Here is a 15,794-nt window from a genome sequence, read left to right on the forward strand (position 1 = left end):
CCAATGAAGGTGCAGAGAGGCCAACCGACTTACCCAAGGCCACACAGATCTCAAACTTAGGGCTACGCACTCTAACATTTGTGCTCTTTCTATTCCCTTACATTTAGTTTTCTAACATAAAAACGTGTGTGTGTGTGTGTGTGTATTTTTCATTTCCCAGCTCTCTTTTCTGCAAATGGTATTTTCACTCTCTAGGGACTTCAGGCATACATACACACAGCCCCCAAGTCATCAGCAATTTTATTTATTTATTGTACTTAGGGAGTGGGAAATAACACAGGCCCACTAAGGATTAAGCAAATTCCAAGTAAATTGCATAAATGGGGTTTTTAAAAAGCACACAAAATAACCCTAAAACAATCAGTACATGTCAGAACATCATGAGAGAGCTGGGAGTTGGGCATGAAGAGGTGTGCTCAGTAGGGTCTCATACAAATTAACCGAACTCAAGTCCATTCCCTCTCCTGTCCAGTCCAGCCCCCTGGACCCACAAACCAAACCACAGTGCCTGGGGACAAGTGAGCAGGAGAGACAGACACAGAGAGAAAACTCTGGTTGAAATCGAGGCATCGGGAGATCTCTGCCTCTCATTCTGGGATGTGTGAATCAAGGGAACTCATCCGGCATTAAGCACTTAATCATTTCCTTCCTCTTTCTGGTTTCCTTTGACACGAAGAGGAAAGCGTCATCCTGGGGATTGAGGAGGGCCTTTCTCTTTCTCACTGTTGCTCCTGGATCCCCCCGCTCCGTGCCCACTGCATATGTCTGGCCAGATGGCCTGGACGCTTGGTGGCAGATTCAGCTGCTCAAGAACATGGTTGTGCTTAACCTCATCAACTCGACGCAGCTTCAGTTCGTCCTGGGGTGGGAGTATGATACCCATCAGTTTAATTAGTTTAATGAGGGCTGAGGGAGCTGGTCCACATTTTGAGTTGGTTGCACAGAACAAATTGGTTTGCCTCGCTCCCTCCTGGATCATCTCAGCATTCAGAGGGAGAACTGCTCTCCGCAACCATTTCGTGAAGGGGCTGTCCCTCCCTTCTCCTGGGAGAAGGTGGGCGCTGTCCAGGGTACCAACGTGGACTGAAGTCCGGGAACTCTGTTCTTCCAGCTGTGTGTTTCTAAACAACGAGAACTCAGAGTGCCACCACACCGGCTGAACATCCAACCCGCTAGAAACGGAACCCTCTGGTGTAGAAACCCCTGCTCCAATAAAAGGCAGTGCCTGAGCATTTTGCCTAAAGCATAGTCTTCAAAGTGGGATGCACAGGAGGTCCTTTGAGGTTTGGGAATAAAACATGAGGCTATCTATTTGTTTATTTCTCTTGCTTTACATTTCTATCTTTGCTGTGCTTTATGATAAATGAGAATATCTGCATGGAGGTGTGCTCATGTTTCTTCTGAGAGGGGCATATGCCCAGCAAAGCTTGGGAACAACAGATCTAGAGGCATGAAGTCGTCAGCCTGGGTTTCTGGACCTGGCGAGTCCCATGAGTGGGGTGGAGGGGCTGACATGAACAGTGGTGGTTTTAGAAGTCTAGGGTTGAGCCAAGCACAAGCCTCCTGAAGAGGGGAACCGCCCTCCTTCCCCCTCGCTGACCCAGACAAACACTGCGCTCCAGGCAGAAGAGAGGCAGGCTGGGTAGGATGCTTTGTGGACAATGCTGAATGGAGCGTGGGGATGGGGAACGGAGGGAGGAAGAATGAGTGCACTCCTCTGGGGGAAGCTCCTGACTCATCTCCAGGATGGGGCGGTGTTTAAGCATCAAAGAGCTCTCTGGAGTAGGCATCGGGGGCCTCCTCAGACCGAGTTACCACCTTGAACTGGCGCCGGAGAAACCCACCGTAGCGCTTCTGGTTGTCCCACTTGAGCTTGGGACGGATGCGCCGCAAGAAGCCCCCGTAGCGTTTGTACAGGTCCTCATGGCCCACACTATCCCCCTCCCCAGCCACCTCGGAGCTCCTCTTGGGGTATTTGCGCAAGAAGCCCCCATAGCGTTTGACCTGCTCCTTGGGGTCCTCCTCGTCGGAATCCAGGGCTCCAGCTTCCATGGCGCCATCATTCAGCTGAGTGTCCCCCATCAGCTCCGGCTCTGATCCCTCCTCCCACCTGCCGAAGAGACCCCCGAGCCTGGCGGCCAGGCCCCTGCTCAGAGCAGCCTCCTCTGCCGGAGTGCTGGCCGCGAATCTGCTTTTCTCCAGCTCCTTCAGGAAGGGTGCCCCGCGCTTGGCCAGCTCACCATACGCCTCCTCCAAAGCTGCCTTGCTCTCCGAGTCTTCCTTACTGTTGAGCCCCAGGGGGAAGGCGGTGAAAAAGGACAGGAGGCCCTGGCACCTCTCCCACTCCTCAGTGGGCAGCAGGACAGCCTGGCATTCCAGGGAGCAAGTCTGCAAAAGACCCCAAAAAACCTGAGTCAACCTCAGCCCTGAGTCAGCCATACTGTTGAGGTCTGGAAGGAGAATGGGAGCTAGAAAGCAGGTCACCCCCACTGAACTGTCCTCGGCCCCATGTCTGAGAAAACCAACATCAGCTGTGATCACTAAGCCCAGGCTGCCCACGCAAATGCGTCCAGCGGTGCATAAAGGCAGGTGACGCTGTGCCTACGTAGATGAGGAGACAGATGTGGACAAATGAAACAGCCTTCCCCAGGGCACATGGCTACAGGTGGCGGGGACAACACTAGAAGCAAGATCTTCCCACAGTGCTCTGCTGAGCTCACCTGTCTCTTCCACTTCTGACTCCAGGGAGAGTGGTGGGTTCTCCCAGCCTCTCCTAGGTGTGGAGGAGCTGCAGACACTTTATAGAGCAGGACAAAAGCCACGCAGAACGGTGGAAAGAACACACGAGGGGACGCTTAAGGGTTCATCAAATCTGGGGGACAACAGCATCTACTTCATAGGAGTGCTGGAAGTATTCAAACATGATAATGACAGTACTGGACAACTCTGGAACTGGGACCCCAGTCAGTCTAATGTCACAAGTCCTCATGCTTAACCGCTGTTCCCTGCTGGGATCTGTGCTCATTTCAATAAAGAGTGGCTAGAATTGTAAATTTAAAACTTTGCATCATCATCATTTAATGGAATCACTCCCATTTTGCAGATGAGGAAACTAAGGTTCAGAGAGATATTTCCAAGGTCATGGAACTAGAAAGTAGCAGAACCAAACCTGCATTTTGTCCACCACACCCTTGGTACCTCTACTCCAGACTTCTGTCACAGGAGAGGAACGTGAGGAAGCTCGACTCAAAGCAAAGCCAGTAAGGTTGGGTCAAGGGATGCTCAGACCCAAGAAAGGGGTCAAGACTTGGATCCCATTAACCAGATCCTGGTATTTAGGGGCGGTGGAAAGAGCTCCCTCCACGGGAGCGACTAGAATTGGAGGTGCCCATCAGCCTGGCGGTAAGAAGCCCTGAAAAGTTACTCTAAGGATGCAGACTCCCAAAGTCAGCACACTTCATGAACGACACTGCTTGTTGCCAGGCATCAGGCTCCCTGGAAACCTGAGTCAGCCTCAGCCCTGAGTCAGCCATACTGTTGAGGTCTGGAAGGAGAATGGGAGCTAGAAAGCAGCAGTCCCAGGCTCCCAGGCTGACCACAGAGCAGGGCATGCCCTGCACAGATGGGACGAGTCTACAGGACAGGCACACCGCCGCCCAGGCCTGCCTTCTTCCCTCCTTGGGCTCAATCCACAGATGGGCCCTTCCACTGCCTGGCAGCCAGGAGCCTTGTCTGAAACCTACCAGGGGGTTGATGGGTTTGGGCCCATCCTGGGTCTTCACGGCACACAAGGAGCAGTGGGACAGGCAGTCCGCGGAGGCGGAGGGGAGCACGAGGAGGCAAGCCACCAGCACCAGCCCCTGCCACTCCATTCTGTCTTGGTTCTTCCTGCTGGGAGGGGAGAAAGAGGAGACAATGAGATCTGTGGTCGCCTGTCCTGTAGGCTGTATCCCGAGCCTGCAGTGAACTCACCCGTTCCTGCTGGCAGGCTACAAGGCAAGTATTCTCGTTCCCCCTCTACAGATGACAACACAGAGGCCCAGAGAGGCACAGTGGGGGCCCACGGCCAAGGGTCAAGGGTCCAGGAAGGTAATAAACATGCAGTGAGTGCCTGTGCTATGTGCTAGGAACTTTCCTACACAGCTCACACTTAATTGGCACAACTGCTCTGAAGGTAGTCGGGCTGTGCCATTGGACAGGTGGGGACGCTGAGGCTCAGACAGGGGGAGCGATTGTCCACACAGCTGGGCAGTGCGTAAGCCAGGACTTGACCCGAGTTAGTCATCCTTCAAACCCCGCTTTGATTACATACCAAGACAGAAGACACTGGGCCATCTGCTTTTCTGAGTTCTCTCAGGCTTCCCTCACCTGTCTGTCCCCGCTGCTCAGGCTGTCCCCAGGCCAGGCCTCTGCTGGGTAAGGTCTCTGGAATTTGCCTTCTCCACCCCTGCACTCTACTCACCCTGGTCAGCTTCACCTTCACCTCCACGCTGGCCTCCCTGCCTCCGGTTCCTTCTCTGATCCCTCCTGCTCACCCTGCTCAGCTATATCCATTCTGTGATCAGACCCGCTGGGGTGGGCCATGTGTGGCCTTCTCCTAATGTCAGGGACAGCCTCAATCCCACTCCTACACCCCAACGCTTCTGCTCTGGGTTCCAACCACATCCAGCTACTTAATTACCATATGGCTCCATTAGGCCCTGCCCCACCTCTGGGCCTTTGCACATCCTGTTCCTTCTGCCTGGAAATCCTTCCTCTCTTCTTCTGGTACCTGTCCTGTGGGTCCTCGATTAGATATCACCTCATCCAGGCAGCCCTCCCTGATTCCCTAGGCTCTGTGGGAAGCTCCTCCTTCGCATTATCCCAGTAACTTGTGCCTCCTCCATGAAAACATTCCACTATCTGGTAATTAGCTGTGTGAGGCTTCAGACTTTGGCTCCATGAAGGCAGGAGCGTGTCTTGTCTGTGTCTCTGTAATTCTCTCTCTGTGCTCCTCGAACATGCCATGCTGGCGCTTACCTCAGGGCCTTGGCACTTCCTGTTCCCCTGGCTGCAGTACTCTGACCTGATTTTCCCATGGGTCGCTCCTTCTTGTAACCAAGTGAATTAAATATCCCGTCGCCAGGGAGGCGTTTGCTGACCCCTGTATTTAACATTTCCCATTTCCTGGGCCTCTCTCACATCACCCTGCTGTGTTGACATCACACCTCATGCTGCCCTATTATTATTCCCCCACTGAAACATTAGCTCCTTTAGAGCACAGATGGTATTGGTCATAGTCCCTGCGGTATCAGCACCGACAAGTCTGACCAACACACAGTAGGCCCTCAATAAACACTAAGCAGATGAATGAATGCCTCACAATAGCCTGCTAACATTGTTTCTTTCATAAACCAAATATCAAGACCCAAAGTTACTCAAATGGGGGCAGAAGGCAATTCTCCCAACTGGCAATGGGGAGTTCCCTCAAGACACCCACCCGGGCAGGGCAGGGCTCCATGCCCCTCCCTGCCTGGTCCTTGTAACCCGACTCTTCCAATGCCGCTGTCAGGGATGGCTGTCCTTCCCTCTTCCAAGGGCCCCAATCCTGCAAATTGTCCTGTTTGCTCATGTCTTTAGGGATTCGGAAGATTCTACCGCGGGCCTCAGAGCCCCACGCTGCAGCCCAGGGCAGCTCTCCCTCCTCAGAACCCACAGTCGGTTCCCCCATCAAAGCCAGCCTGAGAGTGGTCCCAGCCACCATTTATGAAGCCCTTACTGTGCTTCAGGCCTTGAGCTACACCCCTAAATGCATCGTCTCATTTATCCCTCCCAGTGAGGGGGCACTTCCAGTGCGATGCATTGCCCATCCCCCCCCCGCCCCCTCCCCCGCCCCCGTGAGTGGAAGCTGGGATGCAAAGTCATCCTGTTTGACTCACCACACGTGTGCCCTTAATGACCACAGTTTCTAGAACAGCCGACTCATTAACAGCTGAACCCTCCATGAGGCCCAGAGGGCCCCATGCACAGGCCTTTGACTTGTATGTTGTTCTCAATCCACCTGCCAACTCTGAGAGGTGGGCATCACTATCCCCACTTTACAAATCAGGAAACTGGAGCTCAGAGAGGCGTGGGGAATCCCCTGAGGTTGCAGAGCAACTAAAGGTGAGGACTCAGGTCCGTCTGCCTCTCTGGCTGGGCAAGAGGCTCCCCTGAGCAGGGAGGCTCAGAGAAGAGAGCTGAGGGAGGTGGCCTGTGCCCCTCCCATGTCCTCGCCTGCCTTCGAGTTTCTCCCACACTCTACCAGCTGCTGAGGGGATTGGGTTCCAGGTGGGCGAGTGGTGCCTCTTATATGCAGACACAGAGCAGGCAGCTCATGTTTTCTTTGATACCCAGCGAGGGCTGGGCTGGGCTGGGCTGTTACAAGCTGAGCAGTGAATTGACCAGCTGGGGAAGGAAGCCGACACTGCCCTCTCTCTGCTGGCCGGAGGCTCCCCACACAGCGAGGCTGCTGCAGTAGGAGGCCTGATTTGAGATCTCCTTGTCCCAGGCAAAAACAGTGTCAGCATCTTTTCCTTTCATCTGTTAACTTTGTATTTAACAGCAATCATTCTAGCTGGTCTAATGGTTGTTGAGCACTTCTGAAGCTCTGAGCAATTCTGAGGACGACTCATTTATACTCACAGCAACCGCATGCTGTGAGCACCGGTGTCATGCTGCTCTCCAGAGGAGGAAACTAAGTTAAGACGCCTGCCTAAAGAGAGTCAAAAGCTAGTAGGTGGCCAAGCTGGGATGCGCACCCAGGTGGTCTGGCTCCGGAGCTCACGTTGGTAACCACGGTTACTGACCCAGCCCCTTAATTCCACCCCTCCCAGCCTCCTGCTTCTCCCTCCAGGGGTCCATAGCAGCCTCCTCCTGGCCCCAGAGCAGCCTCATGTTGCCTCTAAGGCAGTGGTTCTCAACCTTCTGGCCCTTTAAATACAGTTCCTCATGTTGTGACCCAACCATAAAATTATTTTCATTGCTACTTCATAACTGTGATGTTGCTACTGTTATGAATCATAATGTAAATATCTGATATGCAGGATGGTCTTAGGAGACCCCTGTGAAAGGGGTATAGCAGGACCAAAGGGGTCGCGACCCACAGGTTGAGAACCACTGCTCTAAGGGCTTTCCTGCTGAGAAGGGCTGACACTGATCCGGGCGCACTGAGTCCCATACGCATCTTAACATAAGGGGTCTTTATAACAACCCGTAAGGCTGGGACAGATATTCTCCCCATTCTACAGGTGCGGAAATGGAGGTACAGAGAGATTATGCCATCTGTCCAAGGTACCCCAGCAAATACAGCACCCACACTGGGTGCAGGCTCTGTTGGACCTGGGCCTGGCCACACCACCTGCAGTTCTAAAGCAAGCACCCCCTTCTTCCAAGCCTTTGCACACATAGTTCCCTCTGCCTGGAAGCCCTTTCCTACCCACTCCCATCGCCCTCTGACCCAACTCTTACTTGTTCATCAAACCTTAGCCTCAGTTGCCTCCCCCTGAAGTCTGTCTGGATTAGACCCCTCCTCTGGGCCCGCACAGTCACCTGTGCTGGCTCTATCACCTAAGTACCCTTTTCTTAAGGACAGAAATTAGGGGTCCAGAAGGGTCAGGCGGGGCGGAGGCCTCTGGTTTCCTCAAACCAGCCTAACACAGTGTCCACAGGTGCACACTGGCCACCTGCAGGACAAACTCAGCAAATGGGCATAGGGTGTGCTGATGTGCACAGGGATTTTAAAAACATTTATACCATTATTTTAAAATTGGGAGATTTTTACATTTTAAAAGTCTCCATTTCCAACTTGTCTTAAAAAATCAAAAGCCTTAGCCCAGCCGGCATGGCTCAGTGGTTGAGCACCGATCTATGAATCAGGAGGTCACGGTTCGATTCTTGGTCAGGGCACATGTCCAGATTGCAGGCTCGATCACCAGTGTGGGGCGTGCAGGAGGCAGCTAATCAGGGATTCTCTCTCATCATTGATGTTTCTATCTCTCTATCTCTCCCTCCCCCTTGCTCTCTGCACCCAGAGACATGGAGACATCAGGTCTGCATTCTAATCTGGCAACAATCACAGAGAGGCCCCATTCAGCATGGTCCCCACTGTCTGCATCCTGTGGCTTCCCCTCATGTCTGTCCCTGTTGAGCACCTGGCAGACGATTGAGTTTGCAGCCCCTGGATTGCCTCACAGCTCTAACAACTTGGAGGAGCACACAGGGCAGTAGGGGCACAGCTGGTGAGAAAGGAGAGGTGAGACCTCTGGTTCCTTCCTGACCCAGAAGCAAGGTCACCAAGTGGCCAGTAACGTGGACCCATCACTCACTGCCCGCTTGGGGAAATTACCCCTCTCTGCTGTGCCTCAATTTGCTCTACTATAAAAGGCAGCTAATAATAACACTTCCGAGGATCGGTATAGGAATTTAAAAAAAAGATCATGTATAGAATGTTTAGCACATAGTAGGTGATTTAAAGAGTAAAGTAGGAAGGCTCCATTCCAATATTACTTGGGCTACAGGAGGGGGGAAAAGAAGAAGGCAAAAAGGGGTGCTAATTTAGAGTCTGGGACACTAGATACAAACAAACAAACAAACAAAAGTTGTTGAGTGAACTGACTGTCAGATATGGAAGACCTACTGGGTGCCAGGCAGAGCTGAGTGCTCCTTATTCATAGTCACATCCATCTAAAACAGCCACCCCTTCTCACGAGCCTACGAGATGCCAGGCTGCGTGTTACCACTTTACACACATTATTCTAATCCTCAGACAACCCAGAGGTAAGTGTCTTTATACCCGATATACAGCGGACAAGACTGAGGCTGAGAGAGAAGTTCACTCGGCTTGGAAATGGGAGTGTTGGGCTTTCGGAATGGATATCTCTGGGTTAAAAGGTGACTCTAATAAAGATGCATCAGCCCTGAGATTTTCCTAAGATATCCTGTTTCCTTCCTTTGGTGGAATAAACCAATTACTGAGCAATGTCAGATGGGTCCCGGGGGAGTATTTTCTCTTCTGCCAGCTATGGGGATTTGCTCGAAAGTCATACATCAGAGGTAGTCCTGCCTGCTTGTTGCCTCTGATTTGGCATGAGCTAAAGAGAAAAGGAACTTGGCCATTCACTGGTATGAGAGGTAGATAGCGAACGCCTTGGTGGCAGCAGGCACACAGACCCTGCTGGAGGGCTTGCGTGGCCCACTGTGACCGAGGAGCCCCCTTCACGGGCTTGGCAGGCCAGAGGGCCTCCTAATAGCCTCCCAAGAAAAACCTTCCACACTTCCAGGTTTCTTCTGGAAGCATTTCCTTAGCCACCGCCTCACGGTGCTTTGTGACAGCCCAGCGAGGGAAGCAGGGGCCGGGGGCCGGGGGGTGAGGGGAGGGAGGACATTTTGGACCCACCAGCCTCCTTACCACATGATTCAATTCCTGACAATAAATCTCTTTCACATTCTCTCGTTTCTATATCTCATTCCGTTTGTTGCCGTAGTGTCCATGGCTGCCTCCATGCTCAAAAGCACGGTTGCATATTGAAACAGGGACCGAAAGACCCAGAATGCCAAAAATACTGAACTGTCTGGCCCTTTGCTGATCCCTGCCTTCATTAATTTTATAACCATTTTATAATTTTAATTGTTCTAATAGTTTTAAAGCTGATTTTCTTGGGAAGATCAGAGGGGAATCAAGTCTCTCTCCAAACCTCAGTATTCTCATCTGTAAATGGGGTACCACCTTCCTGCCATGTCTCCATAAGGACTGACTAAGACACCATCATTTATAGGGCCAGCACATAGTAGGCCCTTTTTATGTTTTGGGGTGGTTTTTTTTTTAGAAAAAGGGAGTTTTTAAATTCATTTTTGTTGTGGTTGTTGTTAATCCTCACCCAAGGATATCCCCCCTCCCTTTTTTTAGAGAGAGTGGAAGGGAGGTTGGGAAAGAGAGAAACACTGATGTGAGAGAGACACATCGATTGGTTGCCTCCTCCACGTGCCCAATTGGAAATCAAGCCTGCAACCCAGGGATCTACCCTTGACAAGGAATCGAACCCAAGACCCTTCAGTACGTGGGACAGTGCTCTAACAACTGAGCAGCACCAGCCAGGGCTGAATGATTTTTTAGAGAGAAACATCAATGTAGGAGAGAAACATCGATCGGTTGCCATGCGCCCGACCGGGAATGGAACCTGCAATCTGGGCCTGTGCTCTGAAGGGAAATAAACACCAGGATCCTTCAGGGCACAGGTCGACCCTCCAACCAACTGAGCCACTCCGACCAGGGCAGGCCCCTCTACACCGAGGGCCCAGAGTTCCTTGAAAAGGAAAAGACTGCGTGCCCTGTTACCTCCTCTTGATGGCATTTCTATATTGTATTCAGAGGCTTGGAGGAACAGCGAGCGTTTTTGTTTAAAAAGCCAGCGTGGAATAATAATGGCTTGATTTAACATCGCAATTATCTCCCCAAGCACTTTATCGCATATGATTATCCCTATTTGATAGAAGAGGAAATGGGAAAAGGTAGAAATGAAATCACTTGTTTAAGGTCACATCACGAATCAGGAGGGAAATGGAGCCGGAGCTGGGGCCTCCCACACCGGGCGTGACTCGCAGGGAGGGGATGGCGTCCTCTCAGTGACCCTCAGCAGCACGCATCGCCACAGCCCGCGAGCTCTGCGCCCTGCTCTGTGCCCCGCCCTGTGCCGCCGGCCGCCCATGGAGCCCACATGGCAGGGGCTATGATGAGTCTCAGGTTCCAGGGGGAAGAGTGAGAGCCAAGTGACAAAGTGCCTCCAAGGTCCCGGGCACCGAGGGCAGGGCAGAGTTGACCTTCACTGTTTAAGACACAGCTATGGGGCCAAGCTCATTGCTGTTTGTTTTATTTCAATTACTGCATTTTAACCCTCGGGAGAATCCAGTAGCCTGGGCACTGTGAGTCCCCTTTCCTAGATGGGGAAACAGAGGCTCCGAAAAGTGAAATGGCTGAGTCAAGGCCAACAGGCAAGGCAGAGCAGAAACTGGCTTACAGTCAGTCTGTGACTCCACTCCCCACACCATCCCTGAGGTGCCGGTACACATTGAATGCCCATCAAATCCCCCCACCAAACTATCATATTCTTGATGGTGAGGCTATTTCAGGAGTGTTATTTCACTCAGAAATATATAAAGTTCACCCTGGCCGGCATGCTCAGTGGTTAGAACATTGTCCTGTGCTCTGAAGGGTCATGGGTTTGACTCCCAGTCAAGGGCATATACTTGGGTTACAGGTTCGATCCCAGGCACACACAGGAGACAACCGATTCTCTCTCTCTCTTCCCCCCACCCTCCTTTTCACTCTTTCTAAAAAATCAATCTTTTCTCTTAAAAAAGGAAAGAAAATACATAAAGTTCATCTCTGGGAGTCTCTAGTGGGCTGGCAAAGGGACACCCCAAAACTAGAGCACAGCGCTTTTGTTAGGCCTGCAGCGTCATTAACAAAGAATGGATGATCATTTTAGGGAGATGGGGAGCTCAGATCTGAATGGGAAGTGAGCCATTATTTAGTTCTGCAAGAATTAAAACACAGACATAGGATGAGGGCCCACGCCGAAGGCTGGCCAACCTCTCAGGCCACTCCTTGTCCAGAAGCAAGAGTGAAAGACGCTTGCCGATGATGGTCACCCCGGGACTGTTAACTGCACTTTTCAAAGAATGTATTCCGGAAGCAGGACCCCCATGGAACGCCCACCCTTTGTTACGTGATGCAATTAAGGGAATGGGGGGGAAGGAAGGAACAGGAGGGGGGACCAGAGAGAGATGGCAGCGAAGAGACACCCACAGAGAGGGAGAGAGACAAAAAAGAGCAGCAGAGACGCAGTCCGCACACAGAGAGAAATGACGCCTAGAAAATCAGAGTGAGATGGGACAGACTGACAGGTCTCAGAGGGGAGGGCGGGTGAGGAGCCGGAAGAGATTAACCACATAACTTATCTGCATATATGCGTAGCCCATGGACACAGACAATAGTGTGGTGAGGGCCTCGGTGGAGCAGGGCCTGGGAGGGGAGGGGCAAAGGGGGGAAATGCGGGACATCTCAACAATAATAAAGAAAATCAAAATGTGAGGTGATAAACAACCTGGGAAAAGGAAGTAAAGATGAGAAACAGAGATGGAGAATGAATGGGAATGAGATGAAGAAGGTGTAGGAAAAGGAAGGCGGGGGGGGGGGGGGCGCGTAAAAAGAAGAGGGAAGGAAACAAAATGAGAGAGAAAGGGAAGGAAAGGAAGGGGACTTTGATTCAGGAGGTTGACCTACTATGTGAATCACAAATCAATTTTCTCCTCCTGCCAGTGCACTGAAGACCCAACCGCATAATAACTATTCCATAAACCCTTGTCGGGTTAAACGGAACTGTCCAGGAATAGGTCAAGGAGCCAAGTGATGGTGGACAAATTGCCCCTTGGCGAATAAGCCTGCAGCCAACCGCTCTGGCCAGCAGGAGGGCTGGATGGGCTCAGAGAGAAGCCCCCAAGCCAAGAGATGTGTCTCGTGGACCTGGGCCATTTACCCTCCTTCTGCCAAGAGCATCATCTGGACCCAGAGTGGGAGGCGTTAATGAGGTCCACCTTAAAGGACTCAGGGACACCACCCCCAGGCTGATCCTGGCTAACCGGTGTCTCCCCTGAGGTTTACTGCCACCACGATGGCCAGCTCTGTCTTCGTGAAATCGTTTTAGACCTTTGTCAAACCCAGTGAGATTGCCCATCATTTATGGGCTGAGATGAGCGAAAATGATGAGAGAAATCAGCTAGCTGGACACACTTGCTCAGACACGCATTGAAATCAAACCACCAGCTATTGATCCCGCTCAGACTGATGGAAGGCATCTAATAAATACAACAATTGTGTGAGAATGGCCCGAGGAGGTTGGCAGTGGGCCGGGGAGTCAGGGAAGATCGATCCAATGAAGAAATAAAGTCTTCTGTTGTGTGGAGAGAAGGGGCTGGGGAGGGGAGAGCAGTGCCCACCCGCCCCACAAACAGAAAAAATAGACTTTAGATGCTACTTTGTGGCTATGACACACAACATAATGAGTGAGGTGATCAAGGATTAGAGCAGATTGGGGGGGAGGGAGGGGGAGGGGTCCAACTCTGCCACTTGGAACAGGGAAAACCTGAGCAGTCCTACTAGCATTTATTGAGCACCTAGTGCATGCCAGGCATAGCATTACAATATCCCATAGGGGTCTCACCACAGCCCCAGCAGGTGAGTGCTATTCTTATCCTTACTGTGCCAGTGAAGAATTCGTGCTCAGAAAGGGACGGCTACTATCCCCAAATCACACAGCAAATGAGTGGAGGGATTTGGACCAGCACTGTCTCGGGTGTTGTGAGACAGACATTTAGATGCTACATGGAGTTACCTCAAGACCCGAATCCCTTTCCCTGTGTTTTAAGGAGATTGCAAATTTCTCTAACAGCCCCAGGGCTGGTCTGTTTGCCTGCTCCTCTGAAATGTGCTGGGTTCCTCAGGAACCACTGGGACACTCGCTCCCAGCCGCCTGCTGGCAGATCACAGGACTTACCTGCCACCCCCCACACCTCTAGCTCACCTGGGGCAAAGCGGTGGGCTTGAGATCCCTTCAACGAATGCAACCCCCCCTCCCCTCAGGCAGTGTAACTCACCTGCTTGGGCTGCTGCAACAGCTCCCCTGGCAGATCTCAAAGCCTGGAGGTAAATGACCTGCAAAAATAGAACAAAAGGCAAGAAGAGGTGGGGCTGGGGTGGCAGGTTCAATGGGGGGCGGGGAGCAGGAGGGAGGAAATGAAGATAAAAGGATTCACATTTTGAAACTGCACTGGATCTTAGCTAGAATGCCTGTCAAATGAGAAAGACAAGCCCTGTCTGTTTCGCCAGCCCTCCTAAGAAAGATGGTATGGGAGGCTTCGATCTGTGGGAGGGGAATTGAAATCAGATCCAGCAATGGGAAGAGCCCGTTCCCCCTCCAAGCTTAGAGGCATCATGAAGGGATGCTTGTAAAGATTCCACATAAAAGATGCCCCGAAAAAGTAGCAGGTCTCAGAATTCACTCCTCAGCCTCAGAGTCCTGGGCAGGCTCCTGCCGGCACCCTCCCGCTCCCCACCCCCCAAAACTCAGTAGCTGTTTTGCTACAGTCAAACTTTGAGGCTCTGTAGCACTTTCCTTGAGTGTGGATATCTTTACCAGGGAGCAAAGGGCTTCTTTCCCGCCTGACTAGACTGCAATTTACATGAAAGCAACAAGTCCTTTCAAAGTAAAATGGACAAGCAAAGCCCTCAGAGGCTGCTTCTGCTGGCCGGTGTCACTCTCTTGCCCACTCCCTCCCAACAAGGCAGCCCCATTTCTGCGTGGAATTATGTCAAAGAGAGCCACTCAAGCCAGGACTCTGTCAGCAATTAAACGCGATCCAAAAAGGATGAAGAGGCTGAACTCAGTTGTACGCTGATGTACACGATTCGCAGTAAATGCCAGAGCCAGGGACCTCATTAATGTCCCCAAACCCTTGTTCTCAAAGTCCAGTGAGAATCACTGACCTTTGAAACCACTCTGATGAGCTAGAACTCTCCCTTCCTTTACCCAGGGGTCGGTCCCACTCTCCCATGGGAACTGCTGGGAGGTGGATTGTAGGACCAAGAAGACCCTGGAGCTAAAACGGAGGGTGGTCCTCCCGGGAGAGAGAAACCCACCTGTTTCAGCCGGGGCTGTGGGGAGAGAGAAATTCCGAAGAACAGTCCGTCTCCCCCTGGTCTGTCTTTTGTAAACTAGCCTCCTAACTAACTATGTCTTCCAGGTCGATCCAAACCCCAAATCCCCCAGCGGGAACTTCCCACCACCTCCAGGTTCAGAGGACCAGCAAAACCAAATCACACAAAATCCCAGCACCCCGTTGGCTCTTACCGGTGCTCTCCCTGCTTTGTCCTGGGCAGCTTCTGCCTGAGCAGGTCGGAGGGTGGTGGCAGGTGGCAGCAGGTGGTCGGTCCAAGACTCAAGGGCCACCCTGACTCCGGCTGGGAAGGAGGTGCCAACGAGGCGGCTGTGAGCGCCACCGAAGCCCCTTCGAATGGCAGTTCTGGTGCCTCACCCCCCTTTTATGGACGAGAGCCTCCCCCTGTGGCTCAGCCTTTGCTGAGCGCAAGCTGCTCGGAGCCAATGGGGGGAGGTAGCGCTGAGCAGTCAGAGGCGCAGAGCCCAGGGCCCTTCAACTTGAACTCCCTGGGCCCCACACAATAGGCTTCGTGACAGGGGATGCGGAGGAGGAACGGTGCGACGGGAGGGGGTGGATTCTGGGTGGAGTGCTGTTTGTCACTTGAAATCCGGCCACTTCAGTCTTTGATGCATTTCCCAGAGAGTTTCACAGAGAGAGAGAGAAAAAAGAGAGAGGTAGGGGAGGACAGAGACAGAAAGAGTCAGAGAAAGACAGACACCGAAAGGGAGTCAGAGAGGGACAGACAGACAGACATAGTCAGATGGGTACAGGGTTTGGGTGCTGGGGGGAGAAGGGGAGTGAGAGAAAGAGAGAGACAGATGGAGAGAGAGTCAGTCAGATGGATATAGAGACAGATGGAGACAGACAGAGTCAGACAAACAGAGAAAAACAGAAAGCTTCAGAGAGAATCAGAAACAGAGAGACACACGAGTGTCCAGAGGGTCAGAGATGAGGATTCCCAAAGAGACAGGGAGAAACAGAGAGTCCAAGGAAGAGAGGTAAGGAAACCAAGAAAGAAGAGGGGCTCAGAACCCTCACAGACAGAGAGACAAACATGTTGG

At 52.1% G+C, this 15,794-nt stretch overlaps 1 protein-coding gene across 2 annotated transcripts; it reads right to left on the reverse strand.

Annotated features, from left to right (window-relative positions):
• Positions 1-231: 231 nt before the first annotated feature.
• On the reverse strand, positions 232-15,231 carry PDYN (prodynorphin). 2 transcript variants are annotated; one of them, XM_036322751.1, is made up of 4 exons: positions 14,925-15,231; positions 13,672-13,729; positions 3,744-3,891; positions 232-2,388 (listed from the first exon to the last, which is right to left on the reverse strand). In XM_036322751.1, exons 3-4 carry the CDS (start codon positions 3,870-3,872, stop codon positions 1,759-1,761), a joined length of 759 nt encoding a protein of 252 aa, XP_036178644.1. In that variant the 5' UTR covers positions 3,873-3,891; positions 13,672-13,729; positions 14,925-15,231; the 3' UTR covers positions 232-1,758. The 2 variants fall into 2 exon arrangements, with proteins under 2 accessions (XP_036178644.1, XP_036178643.1); XM_036322750.1 differs by having other exon boundaries at positions 13,672-13,765.
• Between the last annotated feature and the right edge of the window lie 563 nt (positions 15,232-15,794).

Source organism: Myotis myotis, unplaced genomic scaffold (genome assembly GCF_014108235.1).
Source record: "Myotis myotis isolate mMyoMyo1 unplaced genomic scaffold, mMyoMyo1.p scaffold_m19_p_9, whole genome shotgun sequence".
Classification (NCBI taxonomy): domain Eukaryota; kingdom Metazoa; phylum Chordata; class Mammalia; order Chiroptera; family Vespertilionidae; genus Myotis; species Myotis myotis.

Excerpts from the sequence above, each read along its gene's own strand:
- PDYN (XM_036322751.1), bottom strand. The coding sequence starts at position 3,872 with ATGGAGTGGCAGGGGCTGGTGCTGGTGGCTTGCCTCCTCGTGCTCCCC. Across the intron at positions 2,389-3,743 it reads CCAAACCCATCAACCCCCTG|ACTTGCTCCCTGGAATGCCA; the intron begins GTAGGTTTCAGA and ends GGTCTTTTGCAG.